General features: G+C 47.0%; 9 protein-coding genes across 11 annotated transcripts, besides 2 other annotated features; 3 read left to right on the top strand and 6 right to left on the bottom strand.

The window, feature by feature from the left end:
• Positions 1 to 1,383: 1,383 nt before the first annotated feature.
• On the bottom strand, positions 1,384 to 3,242 carry TSTA_120350 (cystathionine beta-lyase MetG). 2 transcript variants are annotated; one of them, XM_002482233.1, is made up of 3 exons: positions 2,815 to 3,242; positions 1,703 to 2,746; positions 1,384 to 1,631 (listed from the first exon to the last, which is right to left on the bottom strand). In XM_002482233.1, the coding sequence occupies exons 1-3, from the start codon at positions 3,022 to 3,024 to the stop codon at positions 1,563 to 1,565; spliced, it is 1,323 nt and encodes a 440-aa protein (XP_002482278.1). In that variant the 5' UTR covers positions 3,025 to 3,242; the 3' UTR covers positions 1,384 to 1,562. The 2 variants fall into 2 exon arrangements, with proteins under 2 accessions (XP_002482278.1, XP_002482279.1); XM_002482234.1 differs by having other exon boundaries at positions 1,703 to 3,242.
• Positions 3,243 to 3,378: 136 nt separating this feature from the next.
• Positions 3,379 to 7,377, bottom strand: TSTA_120340 (C6 transcription factor Ctf1A, putative; the record flags this gene model as incomplete). The annotated part of the gene is made up of 8 exons (XM_002482232.1): positions 3,379 to 3,661; positions 3,722 to 4,918; positions 4,981 to 5,409; positions 5,465 to 5,537; positions 5,599 to 6,335; positions 6,419 to 6,543; positions 6,931 to 6,955; positions 7,202 to 7,377. 8 exons carry the CDS (start codon positions 7,375 to 7,377, stop codon positions 3,598 to 3,600), a joined length of 2,826 nt encoding a protein of 941 aa, XP_002482277.1. The 3' UTR covers positions 3,379 to 3,597.
• Positions 3,973 to 3,993: a microsatellite.
• Positions 7,378 to 8,850: 1,473 nt separating the features above from the next.
• Positions 8,851 to 11,476, bottom strand: TSTA_120330 (LysM domain protein, putative). The gene has a single exon (XM_002482231.1). The coding sequence runs from the start codon at positions 10,983 to 10,985 to the stop codon at positions 9,105 to 9,107; it is 1,881 nt and encodes a 626-aa protein (XP_002482276.1). The 5' UTR covers positions 10,986 to 11,476; the 3' UTR covers positions 8,851 to 9,104.
• A 271-nt stretch (positions 11,477 to 11,747) lies between these two features.
• Positions 11,748 to 13,347, bottom strand: TSTA_120320 (membrane-spanning ATPase, putative). The gene is made up of 2 exons (XM_002482230.1): positions 13,187 to 13,347; positions 11,748 to 13,124 (listed from the first exon to the last, which is right to left on the bottom strand). Exons 1-2 carry the CDS (start codon positions 13,250 to 13,252, stop codon positions 11,913 to 11,915), a joined length of 1,278 nt encoding a protein of 425 aa, XP_002482275.1. The 5' UTR covers positions 13,253 to 13,347; the 3' UTR covers positions 11,748 to 11,912.
• Positions 13,348 to 13,553: 206 nt separating this feature from the next.
• On the top strand, positions 13,554 to 15,482 carry TSTA_120310 (chromosome segregation protein (Pcs1), putative). The gene is made up of 3 exons (XM_002482229.1): positions 13,554 to 14,473; positions 14,529 to 14,966; positions 15,023 to 15,482. Exons 1-3 carry the CDS (start codon positions 13,609 to 13,611, stop codon positions 15,256 to 15,258), a joined length of 1,539 nt encoding a protein of 512 aa, XP_002482274.1. The 5' UTR covers positions 13,554 to 13,608; the 3' UTR covers positions 15,259 to 15,482.
• Positions 15,483 to 15,654: 172 nt separating this feature from the next.
• On the top strand, positions 15,655 to 19,139 carry TSTA_120300 (GPI-anchor biosynthetic protein (Mcd4), putative). Its single transcript, XM_002482228.1, has 5 exons — positions 15,655 to 17,552; positions 17,609 to 17,796; positions 17,845 to 17,968; positions 18,021 to 18,129; positions 18,179 to 19,139. Exons 1-5 carry the CDS (start codon positions 15,810 to 15,812, stop codon positions 18,997 to 18,999), a joined length of 2,985 nt encoding a protein of 994 aa, XP_002482273.1. The 5' UTR covers positions 15,655 to 15,809; the 3' UTR covers positions 19,000 to 19,139.
• Positions 19,140 to 19,169: 30 nt separating this feature from the next.
• TSTA_120290 (ABC multidrug transporter Mdr1) lies at positions 19,170 to 23,709 on the bottom strand (the record flags this gene model as incomplete). The annotated part of the gene is made up of 3 exons (XM_002482227.1): positions 19,170 to 19,867; positions 19,936 to 23,261; positions 23,293 to 23,709. The coding sequence occupies 3 exons, from the start codon at positions 23,707 to 23,709 to the stop codon at positions 19,510 to 19,512; spliced, it is 4,101 nt and encodes a 1,366-aa protein (XP_002482272.1). The 3' UTR covers positions 19,170 to 19,509.
• A 358-nt stretch (positions 23,710 to 24,067) lies between these two features.
• Positions 24,068 to 24,094: a microsatellite.
• A 398-nt stretch (positions 24,095 to 24,492) lies between these two features.
• TSTA_120280 (ribosomal protein L39e, putative) lies at positions 24,493 to 25,560 on the top strand (the record flags this gene model as incomplete). The annotated part of the gene is made up of 5 exons (XM_002482226.1): positions 24,493 to 24,545; positions 24,611 to 24,703; positions 25,107 to 25,140; positions 25,229 to 25,329; positions 25,512 to 25,560. 5 exons carry the CDS (start codon positions 24,493 to 24,495, stop codon positions 25,558 to 25,560), a joined length of 330 nt encoding a protein of 109 aa, XP_002482271.1.
• Positions 25,561 to 26,084: 524 nt separating this feature from the next.
• On the bottom strand, positions 26,085 to 27,495 carry TSTA_120270 (sulfur metabolism regulator SkpA, putative). 2 transcript variants are annotated; one of them, XM_002482224.1, is made up of 5 exons: positions 27,248 to 27,495; positions 26,999 to 27,118; positions 26,669 to 26,922; positions 26,427 to 26,596; positions 26,085 to 26,372 (listed from the first exon to the last, which is right to left on the bottom strand). In XM_002482224.1, the coding sequence occupies exons 2-5, from the start codon at positions 27,048 to 27,050 to the stop codon at positions 26,366 to 26,368; spliced, it is 483 nt and encodes a 160-aa protein (XP_002482269.1). In that variant the 5' UTR covers positions 27,051 to 27,118; positions 27,248 to 27,495; the 3' UTR covers positions 26,085 to 26,365. The 2 variants fall into 2 exon arrangements, with proteins under 2 accessions (XP_002482269.1, XP_002482270.1); XM_002482225.1 differs by lacking the exon at positions 27,248 to 27,495 and having other exon boundaries at positions 26,999 to 27,150.
• Between the last annotated feature and the right edge of the window lie 59 nt (positions 27,496 to 27,554).

The following is a 27,554-nucleotide window of genomic DNA, read 5'->3' as shown; positions in this document are numbered from 1 at the left end:
CAAGACTCTTCAATCAGACAGACTTGACGACAGTAGTAGGGGACTCGATGTCATTTCGTGAATGGTTGTATGGAGATGGACATTCGATCTCCAACTCCTTCCCACATGTCATATATATACAAATCATTTTTGGCTCGGGATTTGCTCTGCACCTGGCCATTAACATCATTATGGAATATGGAAGCCGCTGAAAAGCCATCGTTTTGGCTGTGCGGACTTTCAAAGGAAGTCATATGTCTTTGATGCAGCTAGTCTAAACACGGTATAGCGCGTCAATTGGAAGCCACACGTGTCTTGGCGATCTCAGACCGCCTGCCAAGACAGGTTAGAATCAATTAAAACGTATCGTAGATCGGGCAGGAAGATACATCGTCATCTCCCCCTTTTATCGTAAACAACACACGAGGCCAGCCTATCTCCAGTGAATAGACTCTCGATTCTGTTTCCCAGCTCTGAACTGGATATCTGAGGCTAATGCTCCAGGTTTCTGGAGACAGTGGAGAAACGGGAAAAAGGCTTGAATGAGTGCAAGGACCTGAGGGCTTGGTGCCCAGACTGTGACAACATGGTTGTACCATCGAGAGGTATAGAGTCAATCAATCGATGGTCTGATCGTGGAAGAAGCTGCTGGTATTTATACAATTCTCTCTGTGCTGATACGAGATATTGGCGACAGTAGCAATAGGAACCGGTATACTCCTTCTCCCCGAGAGTTATATTGGGATTCCTCGGAACTTCCGATGTTATTTCGACGGTGATTCAGATCACGGGCGCCGTTCTTGTTGGGACCAGTGAAACGCGCGGGGAAGATCCTACCGTCGCAAATAATATTCTCCTCGGCGGCCTTGCGTACCGGGTTTTCGCTATGAGTATTTTCATCATACTTTCAATAACATTCCTATTGAGAGCTCAACACGCTATTAAAAGAGATGGACTCGTAATCTTTTGTCTGGTGTTTGCCCTCTCCACGATTACGGTCTAGTTGAGGACTGTGTTTCATCTCGCGGAGACGGCGGAAGGGCTATTCGGGAAATTGGCCGTCTCTCGAGATGTATTTTGGGTCTTTGAAATTCGCGCCTATTGCGTTGGCGGCTTGCCTACTTGGGATTTAACATGCGGGCCGGCGTATTTGTCAGAAAGAACGTGGTTGTGAGCATGAGAAGTCGGATTCTGCTTGATACTTTGACACGGTGCCATCTCTTCGTTATGTCAAGTTGTATATTTTGCGTATCAGACTTGAGGGCTTATGCAGCACCCTTATATACTTAGATAGCCTTCCACTAGGTCGGGCACCTACAGAATTACTACGAACACAGACGCATGTAGAACAAAATACCGCCTCTAGATTATTTTGATCTTCCGGAAGGTCTGATCTTTGTATATCAACATATGTATATGCATCATGCTTTTTTTGTCAGGCAAAAACAAAAGCAGTAAATTCCTAAACGCCGGCCGAAAGGTGAGGAACATAATCCCATTTGAACGTTAATCATCAATATCGACTCCATTTCGTACACATATAAATTTTGCTTAGTAGCGTTTTTCTCTATTTCGAGTGCTATTTAGTCGCTCGCTGGGCGGACTGCTTGGAAGCCATCTAGCGAAACATTTACAGCACCGGCTTGGACAAGCTATCGAAGAACATAGTTATAAGTTAGTAATGTTCACTTAGAACAGACAGACGAAGAAAAGGGGAACTAACAGCTCGACGCAAATCATCAATCAAATCATCCGCATCTTCAATACCCACACACAACCGAATAATATCCTCCGGCATGGCACGCTCCTTGCGTGTCTTTGCGTCGATACTAGCATGGCTCATACGGCAGGGCATGCTAATCAGACTATTCACACAACCGAAACTGACACTGATAGCCCAGAGTTTTGCGCTCTCGACAATGCGTTCACTAAGACTGATGTCGCCTGTCTCAAAGGACAACACGGCGCCGGCTCCCCGGGCCATGGAATGATGCAATTCGTACTGCGGATGGGACCTCAGACCGGGGTATCGGACTTTGAAGCCGTGGCTTTCTAGGAACTCGGCGATGCGTTGCGCGTTGGCTTGTTGTTGGTCCATGCGGACTTTCAAGGTCTTGACGCCGCGCATCAAGAGCCATGAATCGAAAGGAGATAGACCGCAACCAGATGCGTTGATGGGGAAGTATAAACGTTCGCCGAGAGTAGGGTCGTTGACGGCAATAACACCGGCCATCAGATCGTGATGACCAGATAGATATTTGGTTCCACTCTCGTAGACAATATCGGCACCGAGTTCCAGCGGATTAAGAAGTAAAGGGGACATCATCGTATTATCGACTGTAACTAGACAATTGGGGTTTGCTTCGTGAGCAAATGCGGCAATTTTGGGAATATCAACAATCTTAATCAACGGGTTCGTCGGGGTTTCTAGCAGTACCATAGCCGTCTTTGGGTTTAGAACTGCTTGCACTTTTTCAGGTGTAGTGGTATCAACGTGATGGACGACAATACCGCCGTGAGTTTTGAGATAAGTGAGAAGTCGGTTGCTGCCGCCGTAGAGATCGTCGCCGGTAACAACTTCATCGCCCGGTCGTAGGAGTCGCATAATAACGTCTAGAGCGGCCATTCCAGACGAAACCACGAGAGCTCTTTGTGCGGACATGATCTTTGCCAGATGTCGTTCGAGATGTGTGCGTGTCGGATTTCCGGAGCGAGTGTAATCATATTCTGCACCGCCAGAGCCGGATGTCTGTTTGAATGTGGCGGTCTATCGCAGAAATGAAGTTAGCATTCTATTGCTCATTGATATTCTGGCAGAGTAAATCCTCAGCTAACCTGGTAAATAGGTACGCTGCTAGCATTGTACTGATCACTGCCTTCAGTGTACACCAACTCAGTGGCAAGAGCATATCGGCGTCCAGCATTGGGACTCGACGGAGCTGGTGAAGGAGGTAAATTGTGTCCGTCTAAATCGACATGAGGAAAGGCCTTCTTCAGAGCACTGGCCGACGAAGGGCCGCTCTGTCCGGAGCTGGGAGATGACATTATAATGTTGTTTTTATGTACCTCGTATCAATTCGAGGCGCCTCGTTCGGTAGGAGTTTATTGAGGAGGGGTAAAATGGCGGAAGAATGTGTCCGACGTCCCTGTCTTCAATTGTTATCGTAATTGATGCGATAAATAAGAAGACTGTAGAAAATGTTTTCAGCTGATGAGTTGAAATCAAAATATTGAGTCATTCGCGAGCAACATAATGCTAGCTCGATAAGCAAGTTAATTGCGGAGAGAAGTTCTCCCTGGGGCGGAGCGGCTGTGATTGGCTGGTCCGATATCGGTGAACAGGAGGAAGAGCACGTCATTTCGGTCTAGCTATATCAGGACTAGTTTGGTGTAAATCTGATTATACGAGTTCTGATTGGCTGATATGGAAGTATAGTCGACACACCAGATGATGCCATACACTTGATACACCGACGAGAGTATTTCCATCATACGAATTTCTCAGACATATTTTGCATGAGCAGAAGAAATAGCAGTATTTCAATATACAGTGTTACAATTATTCTGCCATATGTACATCATGTCGCACTATAATAAGCTTCAAAAGCCTGGATGTTCTTAGCCAGTCATAGGGTCAGTTATAAGATCCCCAAAGCCTCCATTAATACCAAAGAATTGGAACCTGACAGAAAAGTTAGTGATTATCCGATATACACACGAGAAAACGGGTGAGTAAACGTACCAGTCTTCAACATTGAGAGTCGTCGGTGCTGTCGGATTTCCGCGCGAGCTAGTACTCCAGTTATCATCCTGACTGGTAGAATCTGGGTTTCCGGCGAGTGCTGCGTCAAGACCTGCCCAGTTCTGCATTCCTTCCATTCCAAACATCTGCTGGGACGGCTGAGGGGGTAGATTGCCCATATCAGGATGAATACCTCCAGAAGAGACTAGAGACGGGCTACCTTGAGCGCCTGGTAAGGTCCGAGATGGCATCTGCTGCTGCTGCTGCTGCTGGTGGTGGTTCATCATCATGTTACCTTGGCCACCCATGGTGTTGGTTGTCGATTGCATTTGAGGGTCCATCATATTTGCCGGCGTGGGGAAGAAGTTGGTGCCATCAGGGAATAGCTGATCTGGCTGGAAATTTTCCCACAAGGTAGGCGAAAGATTAGGTGAAGTACGGGTAACTAAGAAAAGATCTGGAGGTGTGGCTGGGAGAGAGTAAGAAGGGTTAAAAGGGGTTTGTGCTCGCGACATTCCCGTGTTTTGTGCACCATCCTGGCCTTTGAGAAGGTTGGGCGACATTTGAGGGAGAGAGCCCATACCGCCTTGTTGTCCGGTCATCGAATTTAGTTCTCGCGAAGGCGTTGCAGCAGGGGTCTGTGGGCGTGATCTCTCATACGACACTGGAGGCGTGGGATTACCATTAGGCAATCCGAGATCCATGTCATCGAACTTCCGTTTGGGTAGCTCTGTCTTCTTATGATTGGAAGCAATATTCTGCTCGTGTTCCGAGGGTCGATTCTTTTGGTGTCGTTTACCTGGCGCCTTTTGTAGACGTTCTTCCAAAACCTTATTGCCCAGAATGGATTCGAATAATGTATGCACCATCTTTGCAACTAACCAGACCTTCGATACATCTTTCAATGCTTGCATGCAGATAGTCATCCGCTCTTGACATGCAGCTACAACAGATGGCACGGAGGACCGCATCTGGTAGACATGCATGATCAACGCGGAGAAGAGACTGTAGACGATGAATGCGGGAGTGTAGCGGATCTCATTATGAGACTGTAACTTTTCAACTATAGACGTGATCATTCCAGCAGCCTGGAAAGCGATGGTGCGTGACGGATACGCTATCTCCTCGGTGCGATAACTATTCGCGCTTGCTGTAGCTGGCGGCATGTGTGCTCGATGCAATAGACACAGTGTTGTGCTGTGCATACCGGTCAGTTTATGGTATCAATCCGGCGGAAATTGCAAAGGCCAACGACTTACTAATAGTTTGAATGGAGCAGCGCGGCCCAGAAGTGATGATTTTTCCTCTCCCAGTATACCGCTCTGGGACAATTCTGAAGCCAGTCGGCCAACGCCATGTCAGAGTGTGTTAGATCAATGGCATTCGTGCGCCGGGATTTGGAAGCGACAGAATACTGTTGTGATAAAACAAGACCCATGATCTCACACAGCTTGACATATTGAAGAAAGAACTGCACGTGAATGGGATCCGGTGGATATTCGGCCGGTATGTCATCTTCATCCTCAATGAAGTCGTCCTCTGTAAGCATCTCAACATCAGAGTCATCGATGTTGATGTTAATTGGTCTTCCAAGGGCAACTGCTACAGAACGATCTCTTGTGAACAGAGTCCACCATATTCGTTTCCACAGCCGTTTGTCAGATCTGCTAAGTTGGGAGTTTTCGACGCTGAAACAAAGTGTCAATACATTCCTAACCGTTATAGTAGTTGATGGTTACTAACCTTCTGTGCATACCGGAACCCTGAGCCACTAATATTGCGACTCGACTCCAGTAGAACACATTCTTTGTGACGTCTAAGACTTGTCAGTTTGACCAGAGTACAAGCGAGTAGAGAACTCGGGACGAGGAACTGACCTTCAGGACCCTCCCAATACCATCCCATCAGCACCAAGGCTTGAACTAGAGTAACACGATCATCCTCATAATTGGCATCGTAAAGTGCTTTGGCACGCTTGTAAAATGTGGTAGACGCAGGTATCGTTGAGCCGTTCTGGTCCATCAATTTGGAATTATTACAGACTCTGGATCCCGCCAAGAGAATGGCCTGCAGCAGAAGCAGCGAAGGTGGATTCTGCGGGTCTCGATAACGACGCATGAAGCGATTGCGGTTCACGATTGGTACGACCGGTGCGACCCATTTGAAATAAGCCTCGACAAGTTCATCACAGAGATCCCGTGGAGGGAGCAAAAATGCACCTCGCCGATGAAGGATTTCAATCTCCAAGCTGTCTAGTTCGGTCAAGTGCCCACGACTACCGCGAATAGTTTCTGGGAGTGGGTAATGGACAACATCTGTATGACCTCGATCATGAACAAGAAGTGACAAGTTCGATGATTCGCCTAGATACGCCACTCTTCCTGGTTCTTTGATTGGTGCTCTTGTGAACTTTGGCTTCATGATTTGAGCACTATAATGGCCAGGATTGTGTTTCTCTGGATTCGGCTGGGAAGCTGTCGCCAATGTGTTCGCTGGCATTCCATCGATGGATATAGGAGGGTTTGCAGAAAAGACCGGATTCTCGTGCGTCCGCGGTGTGTTGGGATCCTCGTCGTCATCATCGTCTTTGCTCTGGTCATGATTTTTGGTGTCACTAAAAGGGAGTCACTCATTAGCTACCATAACCGACGCTTATCGGACGGAAGTAGGGTCTTTTCTCTTATTCCAGTAACATACCCGTTATTATCCTTGTTTCTCGGCTGTTGATTCTTCTTCCTTTTCGGAGTTGGAATACGACATTCGATAGCGAAAGCCACGCAATTAGTGCAAGGCACACCTAAGCTAGCAGCGTCGCATCGGACCTGTGATATGCAAATCCAATCAGTAAGCTTATCGATTGATATTGGCTTGTGACAACCCGAAGAAGACCAGCCACTCCGATCGACACGAAGGATGTTTCTAGGCGTCTCAGTCGCATAGGAACTATAAAGGGTAAACGCACCTTTCGAGCATGACAAGTCTATTTCAATTTTCCAAAAGCATGTGTTAGCAAGAAATTCCTCTAATTAATGTCCCGTCATCATCCTCGTACTATTCCCTTTCTACCCTCAGGCACGAGTTGCGACATGCATCTCTAGGGTTTGCTTTCGGGCAGATAGTGGGGCATTCGAATTTGCCGAGGCACAAGCACACCTTAACATGGGAAATGCGCGCGACGGATAGTGAGACTGGGAGATTAGAAAACGTACCTCGCATGCGCGGGATGCGCGTTGCCTGTAATTAATAAATCAGGAACTGATTAGCCAAGACATATATGGAAAAATTTGACGTGATGATAAAGGTATTATCGACGAGGGCAAGCTTTTCATCTCGTGCTCATCCCAAATCGCGATCGTCACGGGACATGAAAAATTGACTTCATTCACATGCCAAAGAGAAACATGCTCTATTTTGGCAGGAATATCATATAAAAAATTGGGATATGAAACAACACGGAACAGTATATAGATGGTAACATACCTTCTAAAGCTTGCAATACCTGCGTTAGGCACCGTAGACGAGGAAGGTGTCGACTGCGACTGATTATTGCTTCCAAGTTTGGATCGGTCCTGACTAGACGCAGGACTGGGATGTTGCTGCTGCTCCTGATGCTCCTGCTGCTCTGTTTGACCTGCCATTTGATTCTCTGCGACCATGATTCTATATAGCTGCGGGGCGCAACTGAATTCCCATCGATGCTTGGAGGGGTCTGTCTGTTTGTTTGTGTATCTGGCTTGTTCGTCTGTTATATCGGATGCGCACTTTTCCGGGATACGTTCCAGGGATGTAAAATTGTAAACCGAATTAGTATCGACGAGAGGAAGCGAGTAAAGTAGAAATAAATAAAGGTAATAATGAGACCGAATACGAGTTCGCGCGATCCGGACGATGGACTCCCTGGCTTTTGCTTTCGGTGCGGGCGTCAAAGTAAGAAGGAAGAAACGAAAAGCGATAGGGCACGGGAATCCCTGTCTTCTGCCTAAGATGGCCTATCTAGATTTCAAAGGTGAAAAAGCGATGCCTGCTGTGTGAATGGCGAGAAATGAGGGAACGCGGATAAAAGCGGGAGGTCCTGCAGCGGCGACTGAAGGAAAGAGCCAAGGACTGGGGTTAGGTACCATGAAAATGTGGAGTAAGGGCCAAAGTGCCGACAGTAAGTGAGGTGAGAGAGCCACTGGCAGCAACTGTCAAATTGATTGTATGAATAGTTAGGTGATTTGCGGATCGCTGTTATAGTAGCAGTCGTAGTATGGAGGAGGGCAAGAGACGAGTGGAAATAGAAGAGGTGGAAGTTGTGGTGCTGTATGGAAAGATCGTCAACCAGCCAGCACGAGCCTAATACTAATACATACGTGGTAATACCATTACAAATACCGGAACTGGGTGCGATTATGTGTTGAATTAAGCACAATTGTCAAGAAAGTTACGTGGCTCTGGTACGTGGCTGATCAGCCTAGTATTTAATCCAATCTTTTTAGCCAATAAGACACATAAATATTCCTAATTTCTAACCTAATTGCACGCTAACGTCAGGGAAATCCAAGGTTAAAGTATCATTTTGGGGTGAAATTCCGGGGTAGGTTTGTAATGTATTGTTTGTATTTTACAACTCTATCATAGTGCATGAGGTATGTATGTAGAATTGTAGATATGCTGGTAACGAAATCTACAGAATACATTGCTATTCCTCACATACCTCAGCTTTACATTCAGTCGCATACCTTTAACATGAACAATCTCATTGAAGTCTTATAGAACCCGCAAATTATAATGGCCGACGGTACCCTGCATTGTCGATTAATCGTATCACGCTCACGGATACTACGAAGGACGGGTTCAAATAGGCCTCATTTGATTACGTTTGTAGGTGTCTAACTATGTGGATAGTTATGAGATAACTATAGACTACTTAAATAAGTGATGCACAGTTGTCTAGGTAGATCAGGTCCGTTGCCACCAGGATACATAATCCTTGATTCGTTTATGCTAGTAGCATGGCTCTACTAATCTACATTACACCAGTTTCATTGATACAGGGATATCTACAAGCACCGGCGTTTGATACATAAGACACAGTGATCGAAAAAAGACCAATTGAATAATACAAGTGATTAGCTGCCTGGGAATGGAATGGAAGGGAAAGTCGGAGAGGGAACATGCTGATGACTAATTGCCATGCAAAATCGGCGGCATGCAGAATGTTGTAGGACATCAAAAACTGTAGACGCTGCAGAGACGAATAGGTTGAAACAGACAAGAGCCACGACAGAACAAAACAATGATGATATAAACAAGAGGTATCTTTCGCTCTATATAAATGACTGGTGAAAGAGGCAGGATTGTATGAGAGAAAAGGAAACGGGAATCTATCAATGCGGCGTTATCAGTCGTTTTTGTGTGCGTCGTCTATACGTAGACGAGTGCGATTCCTGGATGAGGGCGAGTTTGAGAAGCGTTCGTATTGCGAGTAGTTTCCCATAGTCCGATTGCGGCCACTATGACTCTCGGTATGACCATTGCCCATAGATGATATAGCAGCTTCAGAGGCAATGCCTCCTTCAAAGCCATCGTCAAGTTCAATAAGATCACCTAGTCCTGCAATACCGAGTGCTTGGCCCTGAGAGGAAGTCTGATGTGGACCACCCTGCTGTAACTCATTCAAAGTCGATTTTGCTCGTAATGCCATTTTCCTCATCCATCCTTCAATGGCTCCCCCGACATTTTCTAAACCCGTACTTGACGTCCCTGAGAGAACACTCGAGGTCGAATCGAACGACGCCTTGCGCAATGTCGATGGCGGCGGAGGAGGAGGAACTGTAAGATTGGGGAGATGTTGCGAGACAAATTTATTCAACCCATCCTGTGCAGGACCCGGAGCATGAACTTCGCGACCCAGTGTTCCAACACCACCTGGACCCTGTAAGGTGATACTGCCGGTACGCCTGTGAGCCGGACGGCCATTTCTAAGTGGTGAATGAGTGTTTGAGGAGCTATCGCGCTGGTAAGCCTGAGAAGAGGAGGAAGAATCCATACGGTTGAGTGCTGTAGGTATCGTAGGAGTTGGAGGTTCGACGTCAGAATACGGTAGAGATAAGGACTTTCGCCGCGAGCGTGGGAAGAACCCTAATGTCTTGCGAGGTACACGACCCATTTCAACTGGACTGGGGAATCCCTCCATCTCTACCCAGGTTTCGTGCTTCCATATGCGCTCATTGTCACTGTCGTTTGTTTGCGAAATCTCGGGTTGTGTGCTTGTAGTCGGAGATTCACTTGGCATAATCGAGCTTCCAGCAGGGTCTTCCAAGGAACTTTCGCCAGACAGATCATCGCCCAGAAAATCGACATTGCTACCCCGATTCACACGCCGTCCTTTAACCGAGCATGCTTCGGCGGGCAAGAGCACTACCTTCCTCGTCTGTATACTGTCGCTCGGCCAGAAGCCGTTCGCCTTTCTGAATATCGCAAGCTGGCATCCATACTTGATACATAACCCCGTCATTGTATCGCTCGGCTGGACGTGATGGATGTAGACCAGTGCCTCTTCATCCCGCTCCGGATCCATGATACTACCATCCGAGTCTTTTCGCTTATACCAGCCTCTCATCTCAGATAATGAATCGCCATTGACAAGCAGCAACACCTCTCTTTTCTTCGCCTGTACTAAAGCCTGTCGCTCTTCCTGCGTTCCCACGCCGATTTGGGGGGTTGAACGAGTCGGAGGGGCCCATGACGAAAGCCCCTGCTGTTTCGATAGACTCACAGGAATATCAGATCGCGAGGGTTTTCGGCGTTTCATCGAAGCTGTAGAATTAGAACTTGACTTGCCCCATTTCAAGTCACTTCCCAGAAGTGACGAAGTAAGGTTTTGAATAGACGACCATGACGATTCTAAAAATCCAGATGGATTATTCGACGTATTGAATGGCTGAAAAGTGTCTCTGCTTCCACACGTATCTTCATCACTCCTATAACCGCCGCTGAGATCCCGCTCCGATATCCTTGAGAACTGTTTTTGAGGTAGAGGCGACCCCCCTCGCGATGCGTATGGGGATGGTGTTGTACCTCGGGATCGGGACGGGGACAGTCCAGTAAACGAAGATCCGAGTCTAGAAGTTGACGAAACCTGCGTCCCTTCACCCTCACCATCATCATTCACAGATATGAGCCCTCTATTTCGAGATCGGACGGATGTATTCGATCCGCGACTTGTGCTTGACACCGCCGCTGGGTTGAGACAATCGAGGATGTCGCTATTGGAGCTCATTCCTACAGTGACTTATGGCTCTGGGTGTTTATTTCTGTTTGTATATAGGTCCTCCGTACTCCGTAATTTTGACGTGGAAGATCGATAAAACGCTCGGGGCCGTCTGCGAAGGCCTGGCTGGGATAGTATTAAATCATTCGATATAGCCTCCGAAGGCGATAAACCACTCCCCACCAAGCCTGGGTGGTAACCGCTTGGGAGCCTTTTAATTCTCCGTCATTCCTTCAGCAAGAAATATCCTTTAGTGTAGTGAGTATCTTTGGCGTACTTTTGTCGGATATATGCGAAGTCAGAGCTTGGTTGAAAAGGACAGCAAACACGCAGAGGTACAAAGCCAACAGGTGACGAAACCACTAAGCGCGCGGATTCGGACGGTGCCTTGAAGATCTGTATTTGGGGTATAAATTGAGACAAGTCGACGATACCGTAATATGGCTATTATTCCCAAAAGCAGATGGCTATGCGATTGGTTTGTCGTTCGAGAAATGTATGGGAGGTACGTTGTTTCTGTCAGAAGGCGAGAGTAATACGTACTCCGGAGTGACACTAGCCGGGGTCCTTGAATCCAATCTGGCATCCCGCCGCCGCTATCCACGCGGCGCCAAGCCTGATCCACAGTCCCATCTCAATCAAACAAGTTACTCCTGACTTTTGACACTATTCGATAATTATACAGTTAACACTACGTCTGCCCAGCTATACTTGGATTGTCAGGTATCATTCCACGTTGTCATTAACTTATATCTAGCAAAGATCAAACAAAAATTGAGCTGAGAGACATGTGTCTTACGGTCCAGCAAATAAATCAGGCAATAGATATGTATACAAGAAATTTATATCCAGAACGCCCTGCATGCTAGTGTGGCATGCCTAACACAGCCATATAATAGAGGGAAGAGCAGTGATACATTAATTCGCACGTCTCCACTACTCATGCGGCTCGGAAATCGTAGTTGGTATCGTAGCTTGTGGCTGCACCTCCTCTTCTACTCCCTCAGAATCAGTTGCCCATTCCTTCTCATCCTTTTCACTGACAACTTTGCCCTCGCGCCTCGGCGCAGTTGGTGGTTTAGGGATAACCTTCAATCCGCTACCGGCACGGTTATAGAAATCTTCTGTGCGCAGCCCGCGTACTTCTTTGGGCTCAACTGTCGTCATGTGGATGCCAGCCGCTTTCTTCTCTCGAATGAGTTCACGCATAGGAACCATTGCCGCGTCTCGACAGGCTTCCTTAATATCGCTACCTGACATTCCTGCCATGGCGCTGACAAGATACTCAAGATCGAAGTTCGCGCGGTCAATCTTAGTATCCTTCAAGACAAGGGCGAGAATGCGAAGCCTCTGTGCAGCTGGAGGGAGGCTAACAGGGAACTTCTTAGGCATACGTCGCAGAATGGCCTCATCAATATCTTGAATCCGGTTCGTAGCACCCAGCACTACAACCCGCTGTGGCTCCCCCAGGGAGTTTGTGGACGTCAGTCCGTCCCAATGTGTCATAAACTCGGCCTTAACCATTCCGCTAGCTTCATGTTCACCGCTCCGCCGCGTACCCAGGACTGCATCAATTTCGTCGATAAAGACTATGGATGGTTGTAGCTTTCTAGCCAGTGAGAAGACAGCATTGACTAATTTGTTGGAATCGCCGTACCACTTTTCGGTCAAGGTGGAAATGTGTAAATTGATAAAACAAGCCCCGCTTTCGTGCGCCAACGCTTTGGCGAGCATTGTCTTACCGCAGCCCGGAGGGCCGTAGAGCAGAACACCGGATGGGGCGGAGAGCAGCGACGATGTTGAGGCATATAGATGAGGCATGGTTAATGGATAGATCACGGACTCTTTCAACTCTTCAATGATATCATCGAGTCCTCCTATGTCCTCGAATGACACTGCGATATCTTCCGGAGCAACAACATCCATTGCAATAGCTTGTTCGTATTGATTCAACACCAACTCTTCTCTCTTCTGTTTCCGTCGTCGGCGCGAACCGCCTCGGTTGGGGGAATCGGAGTCGGAGTCGGGGCCATCGAGTCTTCGCAGAATAGCTGCGGATTTCTTCCTCTGTTCTTCCTTCTTCTGGTTTTCAGGATCTTGGTCAATGCGCGATAGTAAGTGTCGGACGAGAAAATAAGCAGAGGCCGACTTGAGATGGTTGAGGTTAGCACGAGGTCATAAGGATTGTCTGGGGCATTTGACGGTCTTACTGTGCCGGCTATCATCACCAGCTCCTGGAAAAACTGCTGCCATCTTCGAACTCCACCTGACGCCATATTCAAGATATGAAGAAGAAAGACAAAGAGAATGAGTGCGAGATCTATAGTTCGATATGAAAACAGATGGGCCGCAATATGGTAGACTCAAGCGTATGCCTGATTCCGTGGCGGTGACGACGTGATTGGATGTGGCTTTGCCGCGGAGACACTGAAGAGGGAAATCACATGCTTTGGCGCCCTAAAGGTCTTAGCGCGTATTCTGAGTCCACACGTTCTCGCGCGCCGCGCCAAGCCTTCACAAACATGGGGAGTTGAGTTGACACTCTTTGGTGTTGCGATCTTCCTCTTGACGTTAACCGCATACATATAAGTCGCTAGTTTAAGTGTCAAGTATAATAATATTTTACGCAATCATGCCGAAGAGGAAAGCTGCGACTCAAATCTCGGGGTTGGTCGATTCCGACGACGATACTGGCGATATCATCGCAGTCGCGTCGCATTCCGAATCACCAGATGAACGACCTGTGAAGAAAGCCAGAGGCAGACCTAAATCGACCGGAGTCAAGGTCGAGGAACAAACAGCAGCATCTAAAAGTACGCGCTCCTCATCAGCTGCACCAGTGAAGCAGAATGTCCCCGCAAAGAAAGTTTCGAACCGAGGACGGCCTCGAGCAGCCACCGCAGAGCCTGAAACCACTGGCCAAGATAGTGACGACGGATTGGACTTTCATGATGTTGCTAAAGAAGCAAGTGCTTATGAAGAGGAAATCGCTGCGCAGGAAGAAGTATCACCAGTCAAAAAGAGGAGGGGTAGGCCGCGAGAATCTGAAAGTAATAGGAAACAAACGCACGTGACGGAAGACGGTGAATTTGAATATACACCAACAGCGTCGCGACAATTCAAGCCCACCGAAGAATCTAGCAAACCTACCAAACCCCGTGGTAGGCAACGGAAATCCGTGACGGAAGAGCCTGTGATTCCCGACAGCCAAAACCCAGCAGACGAGATAGAATCTTCAGACAAGAGGTCTAGCATAGGCTCCCCTTTGAAATCTTTGACTAATGGTGAGAGGCCTGGTCGGAAACGTGCAACTGTCACTTTCGCAGACACCGTGGAAAAGGCATCATCGGACCCGGATCTGAGACGCAAGCTCGGCGACATGACAAAGAAGTACGAGACGCTGGAATTGAAGTACCGCAACTTGCGAGAAATTGGTATTGTGGAGGCCAATGCCAATTTTGAGAAAATAAGAAAACAGTGTGAAAGCGCTACGAATGGTAAGACTGGACATTCGCTCTCTGCAATGACAATCATGCTAACCGCCAATTTCAGTTTCAAACAAACTTGTGGAGTCTCTAAAGGAAGAGCTTGCTGCTCAGAAAGTACTAGGGAAAGAATCTCGGACCTTGCAGAAGCAACTACGACAGCGGGATATAGAGGTGAATACACTTCAATCACAGGTCGGTGATCTGTCGACACAATTGTCAACGGCCCAAACAGAAATCAAAGCGTTGCAGACAAAATTGGCAGCAGCAAGGAACAGTTCTGTGCCAAACGATTCCTTGAATAACAAGGGCCCCGGAAGCGCTGTCAAAAGCGTTGCAAATCGCAATGCTGCAGCAGGTGTTGCAGCTGAGGCGGCTCAAGCTGCTCATCTTGCGCAATTGAAAGAGGACTTGTATAGTGATTTGACTGGCTTGATCATTCGAAATGTCAAGAAAAGAGACGCAGACTATCTTTACGACTGTATTCAAACTGGTGCGAATGGAAGTGAGTACTTCAAATACCTACATTTGACATACTACAGAACTAACTTTCTCCATCAGCTCTACACTTCAAACTTGCTGTTGCGCACGATGGAAACGGCAACATGGCTTCCAATTTTGATACGACCGAGTTCCATTATATGCCCCTTTTGGACTCTAATCGCGATGCAGATCTAGTTGAGATTTTACCAGACTATCTTACTGTGGATATTACGTTTTCGCGGCAGAACGCATCGAAATTCTACACGAGGGTTATGGACTCCCTCACGAAACGACGTATTGATCCAGATGAGTAATGGAGTTGAAGTATGCATTGGGCGCTGGGCTTGGAGTATTGAATTATTGGCTTATTGGTTTTGGGTCTGTTAATGCGTTCGATGTTGGATATTCTTCGTTCTTGCTCTTCCTTTCTGGCTGTGGATGACTCCATACAAGTCTTGGAGATTGCTTTTGTTTCAGTAGTTCGATAATCGCTTGAGAACTTGAACGTTAAATGTTCAATGTTTACTGCCATTCATCGTGGGTTTATTAGGAAGTGCGATTGGCCTCCAGTAATCAGAGACCCACAATTGATCCTGCCCGAACTTGAAAGGCGGTCGATTATTTCAACCAATCAGCGCGTGTAGACAGAGCTCTCACAGGTACCCTGCAGGATCTAGAATTATTGCCGGTTTCATGAACAACAGGGCAATAGGAGACGATGAACAATTGATTCTACATGGTCTCAACAACATCAACCTGACGATGACCATGATGCCCAAGTCCTTGCGATAGCAGCATCTCCACTCCTTTTCTCATCCATCATTGACTACATCTGAAGAATAAGATTCCCTCCACGTCCGCAATCATGGCGCGTATCGGCCGCTTGGGGTTTTTGACCCTGGCGCTCGCCTTTCATTTAATGTACCTCTATTCGATATTTGACATCTACTTCGTCAGCCCCATTGTTAGTGGCATGCGACCGTTCAGTACGGAACGCGAAATCGGAACAGAAGCACCCGCAAAACGTCTCGTCCTGTTCGTCGGAGATGGTCTTCGTGCCGATAAAGCTTTTCAGGCTTTCCCAGATCCCTCACCACCTACGGAACTCGGTTCGGAAGACGTCGATACTCTCATTCGCTTAGCTCCCTTTGTACGCTCTCGAGTGTTAGATCACGGTACCTTTGGAGTTTCGCATACCCGTGTTCCTACGGAATCTCGGCCGGGCCATGTTGCTCTGATTGCGGGTTTATACGAGGATGTCTCGGCGGTGATGACAGGATGGAAATTGAACCCGGTGAATTTTGACAGTGTCTTTAACCGAAGTCGACATACATGGAGTTGGGGTAGCCCGGATATTCTCCCCATGTTTAAAGAAGGAGCCGTTCCCGGGCGCGTCGATGCCGATACATACCACGAGGCAGCGGAGGATTTTACTTCAGACGCAACTCAATTAGATATCTGGGTCTTTGATAAAGTCAAAGAGCTCTTTGCGGAGGCCAAGACGAATCCTGAGTTGAATGCGCAATTGAGAGAAGACAAGATTGTCTTTTTCCTTCATCTGCTTGGCCTGGATACAACTGGTCATGGTTTTCGGCCGTATTCCAAGGAGTACCTGAATAATATCAAGATTGTCGATAAGGGCGTCCAGGAGATTACAGAGTTAATCGATAACTTTTACAATGACGGCAAGACCGCCTACGTATTCACGGCAGATCATGGTATGAGTGATTGGGGTAGCCATGGAGATGGTCATCCTGATAATACGCGTACTCCTCTTGTGGTTTGGGGTTCCGGCGTTGCTTCTCCCAAGTATGTGGAAGAGGGACAGTCCAGCGGCCATGAGGACGGCTTCTCGTCTGACTGGGGGTTTGATCAGATTAGAAGACATGATGTGGAACAAGCCGATGTTGCTGCTCTTATGGCTTACCTAGTTGGATTAGAATTTCCAGTGAACTCAGTTGGCCGACTTCCTCTTGAATATATTGATGCATCGCCACGGGGAAAGGCTCTGGCGTTTTGGGCCAATACACAGGAGGTCTTGGAGATGTATCATGTCAAGGAGAAGCAAAAGAGCCAGAACCAACTAAATTTCAAGCCATATGCGCCGTTAGGAGAGGAAAAATTAGCCGCACTCACTTCAGAAATTGAATCCTTGATTTCCGAAGGCAAATATGATGAATCTATCGAGGTATCTTCAAAAGTTTTCACTTCTGCGCTCGCGGGACTTCGATATCTGCAGACTTACGATTGGCTTTTCTTACGTACAATTGTCACTTTAGGATACCTAGGGTGGATTGCATATGCAATTACGACCGTCATCGATCTTCATGTTCTGCACGGATCATCTGATGCACACCGCACGGTTTTTAGCACGTCAGTCTTTGTGTCTATCCTTGTCGGGATATACTCCATTTTTATATATCAACGTTCTTCGTGGAGATATTATGCATACGGGGCTTTCCCTGTATTCTTCTGGGAGGAGGTGTTTGCTCGAAAAAAGGCTTTAGTCGCTGGTCAACAGATTTTACTGAAACATGTAAGCTCTGTTGGTGGCTACGTTGTGTTTGCTCTGCAGGCTGTAGTGTTTCTAGGGGTGCTGGAAGCCTTGGTAAGTCATCAGCAATCAGATACACGTAAAAGGACACTAACTCGTTATTATTACAGGTACAGTCATATTGCCACCGAGAAATATTTACTATATTGTTCATTCTTGCAGCCTTTTGGCCTCTTTTCTACGGTAAAGCGTTTATATCGCGCCATCTCGCTCTTACGGCAGCTTGGTTTGTTGGTTGCTGTCTCATGAGCATTTTTACACTTTTGCCTGTTGTCAAGGTCGAGGATACTACAACAATGTAAGTGCTTATTCATATTTCAAAGGCCACGTCTGACATGTCGTTTAGTACCATTGGAGGAATGCTCATGTTTTTGGCTGGTTTGTTCTACCTAGCCTTTGAAGAAACTATCACGAAGGGAACTGGGCATCCAATCAGCGTTGCTGGGTCTCGCATAATCATGGGAATACAGGTATTTCTCTGTCCTCCAAAATATTTCTCGTTTGATTAATGAAGCTCTCTAGTTGGGCATGATACTTCTCGCTGTGATTGTCACACGTTCCAGCGCACTATCCCTACAAGCCAAAGCAGGTCTTCCCCTAGGCAATCAGATCGTGGGGTGGATCGTCTTGGGTAAGTATACTACTCTTTTCACGAATAGTTGAAGCTCATTCTTTCGCAGTATCCTCGTTGCTTCTCCCATTCGCTCATCGAATGTACCCGAATAGCTACTACTTACACCGACTAGTGATGATCTTCCTCACTTTTGCCCCGACATTCGTGATTCTCACCATTTCATATGAAGGCCTATTCTACTTTGTATTCTGCATGACTCTGGCCACGTGGGTCCGACTGGAACATGCTCTTTACGTATATCAGAAACAATCAACTCCAACCCCGGCTATTGATTCAAACAACAAACCCACTACCCAAACAACAACCGTCACCGGCGAAACACACTCCTACCGCGCCCTCACCCTCTCCGACACCCGCGTAGCACTCTTCTTCTTCTACCTCGTGCAATCCGGCTTCTTCAGCACAGGCAACATCGCATCCGTCTCCTCCTTCTCCCTCGAGAGCGTCAACCGCCTCATCCCCATCTTCAACCCCTTCAGCCAAGGCGCCCTCCTAATCCTAAAACTCATGATTCCCTTCGCTGTCATCAGCGCCAACCTAGGTATTCTCAACAAACGCCTCGAAGTCGCTCCGAGCGCACTCTTCATGACTGTCATGACGATATCGGATATCTCAACCCTGAACTTTTTTTACATGGTTCGCGACGATGGCTCGTGGCTCGAGATTGGGACGACGATTAGTCATTTTGTGATTGCGAATTTGCTTTGTTTCTTTGTTGCTGGTTTGGAGTTTGTGAGCGAGATGTTTGTTAGTGGGGTTGATTTGGGGGTTGAGTCTTCGTCTGTAACAAATGTTGTGAAGTGGATTGCGGAAGATGAGGATGTGGATGTTAGGAAGGGCAATGGTGTGAGTGAGAAGAGGGATTAAAGGGGATAATGGGTTTAGGATGGTTCTGGTTGGGATTTCTATCATAGAATATACGTTATGCATGGGTATGGATTGTCTTATGAGTCCATGTCCGTTATCATTGATCTGTATATAATAATGAATCGATTCCTTTTTTGCCGTTTACATGAATCGTAGGTAGTTATAGACCTGAGAGAGTAATTATATTTTCATATATTGCAAAAGATTTGTGTAAGACTAATAGAACATAGAAGGGTATACAAATGTAGAACTGTGTCTAACCAAAAGAGTAAACATGGACGTCAAACAGTTCGACGAGGTTGATATGTACATGATGAATGAGATTTTGAGGAAGAAGGGGAATGAAGAAGAATATATAGGAAAGGAGATGATCGGGGAGAACAGTACAATAATGCAAGTTAGTGAGATGAATAAAGTGAGGGAAGTAGGGTATATCAGTTTTCAGCTCCAAAACGTAGATCCAAAACACCGCTGGAAAAGAATGCTATATAAAAAGTTGAAGGGGGAAAATTAATGAGTCTTCCCCAAACTCTGCAAATTCACAAGCTCATAATACCTCCCCTTATTCCGAATCAACTCCTGATGATTCCCACTCTCGACAATCTTACCCTGATCAAAGACATAAATCACATCCGCCTTTTGGATTGTACTCAATCTGTGCGCGACTGCGATTGTGGTTCGGCCTCGAGCAGCTGCATCTAGTGCGGCTTGGACGACTTTTTCGGATTCAGAGTCTAGCGCTGAAGTGGCTTCGTCCAGGAGGAGGATTTTGGGGTCGCGGAGAAGGGCGCGAGCGATTGCGACGCGTTGTTTTTGGCCGCCGGAGAGCATGCCGCCTTTGCTGCCGACGATGGTGTCGAAGCCGTCTCTGGATGATGTTAGTATTCTTCTCACTACGAAAGGAGAGTGCAGGGGGGCGGGGAAGGGGAGGCTTACGGTAAGGATAAGATAAAGTCATAGATGTTGGCGTTTTTGCAGGCTTTGATTATGTCTTCTTCCGATATATTTGTCGCATTACTTCCCAAGAGAATATTCTCTCGGACCGTACCCTGGTAAAGAGTTGGTTCTTGACTGACCAAAGCCAGGTGTTGGCGATAAGAGTTGACGTTCAAACTAGCAATGTTCTTGCCATCAATATACACTCCACCGGAAATTGGATCGTAGAATCGTTCTAGAAGTGCAATCGTTGTACTCTTTCCACATCCACTTGCGCCAACTAGAGCAACGTATTGACCCGGTTTGACCGTTAAATTCAAACCCCTGAGGACAGGTTGCTCAGGACGAGTCGGATAGCGGAAATGAACATCTCGAAACTCGACTGTACCCTCAGCACTGTCTAATATCTGTCCATCCTCCGACCAGACATCAATAGCCGGACGACGATCAAACAACTTCTTAAACTGGATAGCTGCATTTTTCGATTTACCCATATCAGGCGCAAAGGAGAAAATAGTACCCGCCGATTGTGATCCAAAGATGACTTCAGTGAAGCAAAGGAAGAACTGGAACATGGTGTACTCGTGCTTACCAAAGCGTTCTCCACCGTACCAAAAGGCCAAAGCCATACAAAAGAACGACAATCCCTGAGAAGCAGCGTATAGGACAGACGACTTTGCGACGGAAAACAGACTTTTCTTCGTCTGTGCTTCTAGTTGTTTTCGATAAGTATTTAAAACGTCCTCTTCACGGGTCAGCGAGGCAACGGTGCGAATGGCAGAAGTCGCTTCGCACGCATAACTAGCCGAGCTTTCGTATGCTTTCTTGGATCGTTCTTGGAATTGCGCAAGGACTGCGAAACGCCAATATCCACAGCCCAATAGAACGGGGATAGTTGCAATACAGACTAGGGCAAGCTTCCAGCCAACAGCAAGAGCTATAACGCAGCATGCGCACAGAGTTGTTGTCACGTTTAGGAGTGTTCCGAGGTTGGCGCCGCTCATGCCGGATAAGTGTTTGGTCTCTGTTGAGAGGAATGAGGTCAAGGCGCCTGTGCTGTTTTCGTCGTTGTCGAAGAAGGTGATGTCTTGACGCAGCATTGTCCTGAAAGCTTGGCTACGTGCCCGGCGAATAAGCTTTTCGGAGCTGTATGCAAACATAACACCTTGCGTGCAATGCACGAGAAGAATAACGAGACCGAGCATAAGGAACATGAGGGACCAGAAACTAGCGTCGTGTCTCAGCTTTGCGAATTGACTCGGAGGTTGTGATAGGGTGACGATGGATTTGGAATAGAGGACGGATTGAGTAGGTTGAGCACCACCTGCAAGACAGGCAAAAACAAGACCGACCAGCATAAAGGGAGTCTCCTTTTTGTTAAACGAGTAAATGAATTTGATGAGTGTCCATAGCGAATAATGCACTTCCTTGGGGGCCTCCTTCTTGGACTGAACGATGCTCGATATTGATCTGCGTGTAGTCTCTCTTTCGAGGCTGGGTTTCAGTCCAGAGCCAGTGGAACTTAACGTGCGAGACATTTTAATACGAGATGTCGTGCGCTCTATTTCTTCTTCCTCCAGGGCGGCGGCTTCCTCTTCTGCATCTCCTTCCGTGAGAGCTTTGGATTCTTTCTCTTCGTTGATGCGTTGTGCTTCAACCAATCTGTAGTAGGCGCCTTGGGAGTCTATCAGTTGATCATGGGTGCCTTGTTCCTGGATGCTGCCATTGACCAAGACCACAATGTTGTGTGCCGTTTTGATTGTGGATAATCGATGGGCAATGACGATGGTGGTACGGCCCTCGGCGGCTTTATCTAGAGCTGCTTGAACGACTCCTTCGGACTTCGTGTCAAGAGCAGATGTGGCTTCATCGAGCAAAAGAATCTTAGGGTCGCTAACAACAGCCCGAGCAATAGCAATACGCTGTTTCTGACCACCAGAGAGCAACAAACCTCGCTCGCCAACATGGGTATGTATGCCTTCAGGAAGAGCGTTCACAAAGTCAAGAGCATTAGCCATCTCCAAAGCCTGTTCAATACGTTGCTGCTGTTTCTCCTCGCTTTCGTTGATGAACTCTGTACCGAGCAAGCCATATCTGACGTTCTCAAAGATAGTTGTAGCGAAAAGAATCGGCTCTTGGCTGACAAGCGAAATATGTTGTCGAAGCCATCGCAGGTTAAGAGATTGGATATTGTGACCGTCCAAGAGGACTTCTCCACGGATAGGGTTATAGAAACGTTCAACCAATCCGATAATCGTACTCTTTCCCGAACCCGAAGGACCGACCAAAGCAGTCGTCTTTCCGGCGGGAATGAACAAACTCACGTCCTTCATGACAGGCACATCTGGTCGCGAAGGATACCTGTGACTCACATTGCGCAGCTCAATGCTGCCTACAACTTCGTCCAATTTCTGACCTTCTTCCGAAGTCGGATCAAGAGGTGAAGCTCGATCGATAGTACTAAAGATTTTCGCAGCAGCAGCAACACCGCTCGTAAACGCTTGAGCATTCGGCGCAACGTTTCCCAAGCTGAACGACGATATGATCGTAGCCATCAACACGGTCAGAACCTGGCCAACTTGAATGTCACCGTTTGTGACAAAACGGGAACCCATCCAAAACCCTAGACCTGTATTCAAGTACATGATGCAGAACATGCCGCCTAACATGAGAGCAAAGATTGTTTGCAGCCTGGCACCCCATTTCTCGGCCACACCAAGGTGTTTATCGTATTGTTGGGCCAGCCGTTCTTGCGTACCAAATGCTGTGGCGGTGCGAATAGAGCTGATAACCTCCTCTGCCAAACTGCCTCCCACAGCATAGCTCTCCAAAGATAGTTTGCTGTACTTGATAATAAACTGCGAGCCGCCGCCCATAACAAGGACAATAGCGACGACACTCGAAGAGCAGATGAGAGCCAATTTCCAATACTTGATATACGCAATCACAAATGCAGTGACAAAAGTAGCCAATGCTGCCAGCGTCAAAGCCACTTTTTCGGAAATTCCGTCCTGAATGAGGTTGGTGTCAGCTGTGATACGGGTGGTAATCTCACCGGCACCGATGTTATCAAAGTAGCCGATGTTCTGTCTCAGAATTGCGTGGAGATAAGCTTCGCGGATCTTTTGAGTATTGTGCTCTCCGGTATATATGAAACCGACAGTCGCAATATATATGGTAGCGAATTCACCAATACCAATGTAAATAAAGTAGAGTACGTTCTTGACGAGTTGATGATGGAATTCGTCGTACCCGACCGTGCCTAAATAAATACCTTGGAAATCGGTGGTCAATTGACCGAAGAGGATCCGCAGGAGCATTAGCAGCTGTCAGAATGACTCAAAAATCTTAACTTACAGTGAACAGCGGTAGAGCAGCACCTCCGGCAATAGCACAGATGACACTAATAGCAATAATCACCAGATCCCATGTCGTCGCATATCTATAGAGGCTGAAAAAATTGACCTGCACAGTCGGAGAGTCCAGCTGTTCCTGAATAATGCGTCTCTCATCTTCCGGAAGTTCTTTTAAAACAGCCTCCAGTTCAAGGGATTCCGCACGATCAGACGGAGGCACTTCCGCCCCCGTCGCAGTGAGCTTTTCCGTCTTTTCCTTGGGACTCTTTTTGTCAGACGACGTGTTACTGGATGAGGAGACTGGGAGACTTTCTTGATTTTTCTCGGATTCGGCTAGTGTCTTTTCTTCGGCGCTGGCATGGGTTGGAGATGCTGATAAGTCTGTCCCCTCGGGAGGGGATGCCCTAGTAGGGCCCATATTGGAAATGGGCAAGGGCCGAGAAGTCGTTCAGGAAGTCCAATATGTATGAGTCCAAACTGAAGCTGCTTTCTGATTGGCCGGTCTAAGGTTTCCGGGGTCTGTGAAGCTTTGAGGATTTGAGCTAGGATGATAGAGCTCAGTGATAATAGTAGTAGTGGAGGGGCAAATCTTGTAACAGATCAACGAACGATATGAAGTTCGGTTATAGCTGTTGAATGGAAAGCTAGCGAAGTTAGTTATAGAACACAATGCAATGCAGGCTACATCACAATATTATAGATAAGCCAGTCTTGAGGGGTGAAACTAACAGAAAGGAGTGACAAGGAAGACACGTAGGCAGTCAAGTAACAGAACCAAGAAGAAGAAGAAGAAGAAGAAGAAGCAGCAGGCAACAGTTTATGTAGGATCTTCTAGAACTCTGACAGAATAGCATTCTTTGAATGCTATGAACGACGGGAAGAACTCTCCCCGAGCACTGACTTATGCTGCTTATTATCCTGGTCGACTTGTTAGGAGTCTTGTCCAGAGACAATCCGCGTATTCTGAGTGTTCTGGTTGGCTGATCTGAGCAACGGCGTCAGATTTAGTCGTGACAGCGGAGAAAGGATCGGGACGGCGAGCTCTAATGTCTGTACTAGTGTCGTATTCCGTATCTGATAATTTCTTGTTCGCAGTGCTTGCCGGATGAAGTAGCCAGCGGGATATTCTCTGAGAGAGACACTACATAGTTCACATTCGCATTCGCATTCGCATTCGCATTCCCATTTAAACGATGAATAGATGCTTCGTAATTTCAAAGCGTTCGCTCATAAGTTCATTATGCTAGCTAGCACGTAAGCATGAAAACGAGATAAACGACCGAACCCACTGCTCGAAAGCACCGGGCCCGTACTAACAGGGGGGCTATTCTTTCTTCGGGCCTTCCTCGTCAAGAAAGACCCGACGATACACAGAAGAAAATCGAGACTGCCTGTGTGCAACGATCCGCGGGGTGCTTTTGTGTCCGAATCCCTATCCGAAGGAGTACATGACCTCACGAGTCAGGGCTGCACTAGGCCTGGTCGGGAGACTTTTACGATGCTGCCATCTGACATCTAGCCAGATGCATTCAACATTAAGCAGTGCTGATATGTAGATATGTATAAACACGGAGAGAGGACATCCGAATGCTGGACAGGTTGCACTGTCTACTTCGTGAAGTTCGTTCAGATGGAGCACTACATAGTAAATGCTCGTGTTCGGGTTCCACAGGCAGCAAAGGCAGCAAGGCAACAACCAACGCCAAGACACGACACACAACCCGCTCACGTGACCAACACCAAGCGAACCCTCCACACAACAAAATTTACCCGAAGACTGACCTTCACGACTTGACGACAATACCTTGAGTTCAGTATCTCGAACGAACGACAAGCCATCAAGATGCCGGTATGCCAGTCTCTGCGATTATCTCTGTCGCTGATAATATGATTTGATTTTATTTTCGTCATGGGTGCTAATCGATGAATATCAACAGAGCCAAAAGTCCTTCCGCACCAAGCAAAAGCTTGCCAAAGCCCAGAAGCAGAACCGTCCTATCCCTCAATGGATTCGTCTCAGGACTGGTAACACCATCAGGTAAATCGATATTTGTTAATGCGAGGCGTGTCGTTTTCGATCGTGGTTGTCCGTCGTCGGCTGTTGAACGGGGAGAGTTCCAATGGGATACTGAAAAGCCGTCGATAAAAAACCTGTCGATCTGGCATTCGCGAATAAAAACGAATCGCAAAAGACGCATAGTACTAACAACAAATCTACAGATACAACGCCAAGCGACGACACTGGCGCAAGACCCGTCTCGGTATCTAAGTTTCTCCTCCTTCACCCGTCAGAAATCACACCGCAACAATCCTCTCGGCGCTCTTCCTTTGATGATGATGGTCTTTTTGTCTTTCGATCGATCTCCCTAAAGCAAATGACGAATACCTTTTTTTCTCCCTCTTGACGAAAAAAATGAAATATAAAAAAAAATCGATCGGCTTATTGATGTTTTACTTTTTTAAATATCCATTTGCGACACTTGACGGCACCGGATTTCTGAGGACTATGATCGTTAGATCCAAGGAATGAGAGGGAAAAGGGACAAGACAAGTTTTATGCATGACTTTCCTGCTTCGGTTTTACATTTGGTGTCGACTGTGTTGTGGAAGGGAGAGGGGAATGGATATGGGTATTGAAAGATTGAATCTTGGTTTGATCTTGATTTAGTCATGAATGGGAACATCAATGTGCATGATTTACTTTATCCGATTTGAAACGCGTAGGAAGTAGCAGTATGGCTTTTTAAGAAATTTAATCTTGATTCTTCCAGGGATGCAAATACACCATTGCATGAAATCTTTACGACTTAAGGACATGTCATGGCACAATCAGAGTAATCTCATTCACTCTCAAAAAACGCCTATCTGACCGAATGATCGAGGACTCGAGTGACTAGTACAAACACGCACCAAAAAAAAAAAAAGATTCTCCTTTCTCGCCTCGGTTGTTTTTCATAATCGTTTAACTAGGATGTATGCAAGGGGAATAGAATAATAGCAATTATCTGACTGTACGGGGTGTCGTGTTCGTACAGTCATTTAGAACGACTCGCAAAAAGAAGGAACGAGATTGTTTAGCGACTATATCAGAGTTAGTAATATGCAAAACCAATCTTCTAAGGTAGTATGGCTCACTCTTCAGCCCACTCGTTCTCACGACGGATTTGATCTTCCTCCTCGGGAGTGAAGTCATTCTGGATGTTGAAAGTCTTGCGGATCTCTTCAGGTGACTTGCCCTTGATCATGTTTGCGACTGTCTTGCAGCCAACGTCAAGAAGGGCCTTGATATCGAGATAGTTTGCAGCCTGTCACTACAGTCAGCGGGTGCTCAACCACTGTGTGAACCGACATGGCAGTCCTCAAGAGTAGCAACATACCAAGATAATCTCAAACAACATCTCCTGGTCAACCTGCATGAACTTTTGATCCCACTCATCAATCTCTGTGGTTCGTCGACGGTTATCGTCCTCTTCACCGGTGGTCTGGGGATCGTTCTTGTGATGAGTGCACCATTCAATGACCTTTTTCAAGACGGATTCGTTGACGTTGGGGATGGGTACTGGTTCTTCGGACTCGCCCAGATCTTCCAGTAAGTTCTTGATGAGCATAGAGCGCTCAGCGACGGCACGCTCTGTGTCAGAGTGAGTGGTTGAACACGAAACTAAACAGTTGCCACTGCGACATTGTAAAAAATGGAGTGTACGCACCAACAGTGATGTTCACCTGGTCGGAGCTCTGAAGTGTAACTTGTCCCGACATTTCGATATTATTTATCGACGCGATTTGATTTGAAACGTTGAGAGGTGAGGGGTAGATCGTAAGACTGTCTTGAGATAGAGCGTTTGAGGTTAGCAATTGCGGGAATGTTGAGCGGGGAGTGCGGTCAGACTGGGCGTTTATATTTAAATTTGCGCCCGCCACAGCTCGAGAGAAACAAATGCTGGAGAGTTTCTTACCAAAGAGACAGACACAAAAGCGAAATCCTTTGATGATGTCGGGGTTGGGAATATGAAATGGTTGGGAGTTGAAGGCTGAATAAGTAGACAATGAAGCAATGATATGAGGAAGTCTGCAGGCTAAACTAGCGGCGGCAGCCTTACTAACTAACCTTCTTGGTGCTTGGCTGTCCAGGCAGCTGTCCCAATCAATCTTTTATTGAGCGAGACTCATAACAGATGATGGGATTGTTATTCTTCCATTGCCTGGACGACAAAGACAGAGGCTACATGGTATAGACACAACACAGTTCTAAGTAATTATTTG

The sequence above is a fragment of the Talaromyces stipitatus genome, genomic scaffold (assembly GCF_000003125.1).
Source record: "Talaromyces stipitatus ATCC 10500 scf_1105507295555 genomic scaffold, whole genome shotgun sequence".
NCBI lineage: Eukaryota > Fungi > Ascomycota > Eurotiomycetes > Eurotiales > Trichocomaceae > Talaromyces > Talaromyces stipitatus.
Note: the sequence above shows the minus strand (reverse complement) of the source record. Positions and strands in the feature narration are given on the sequence as shown.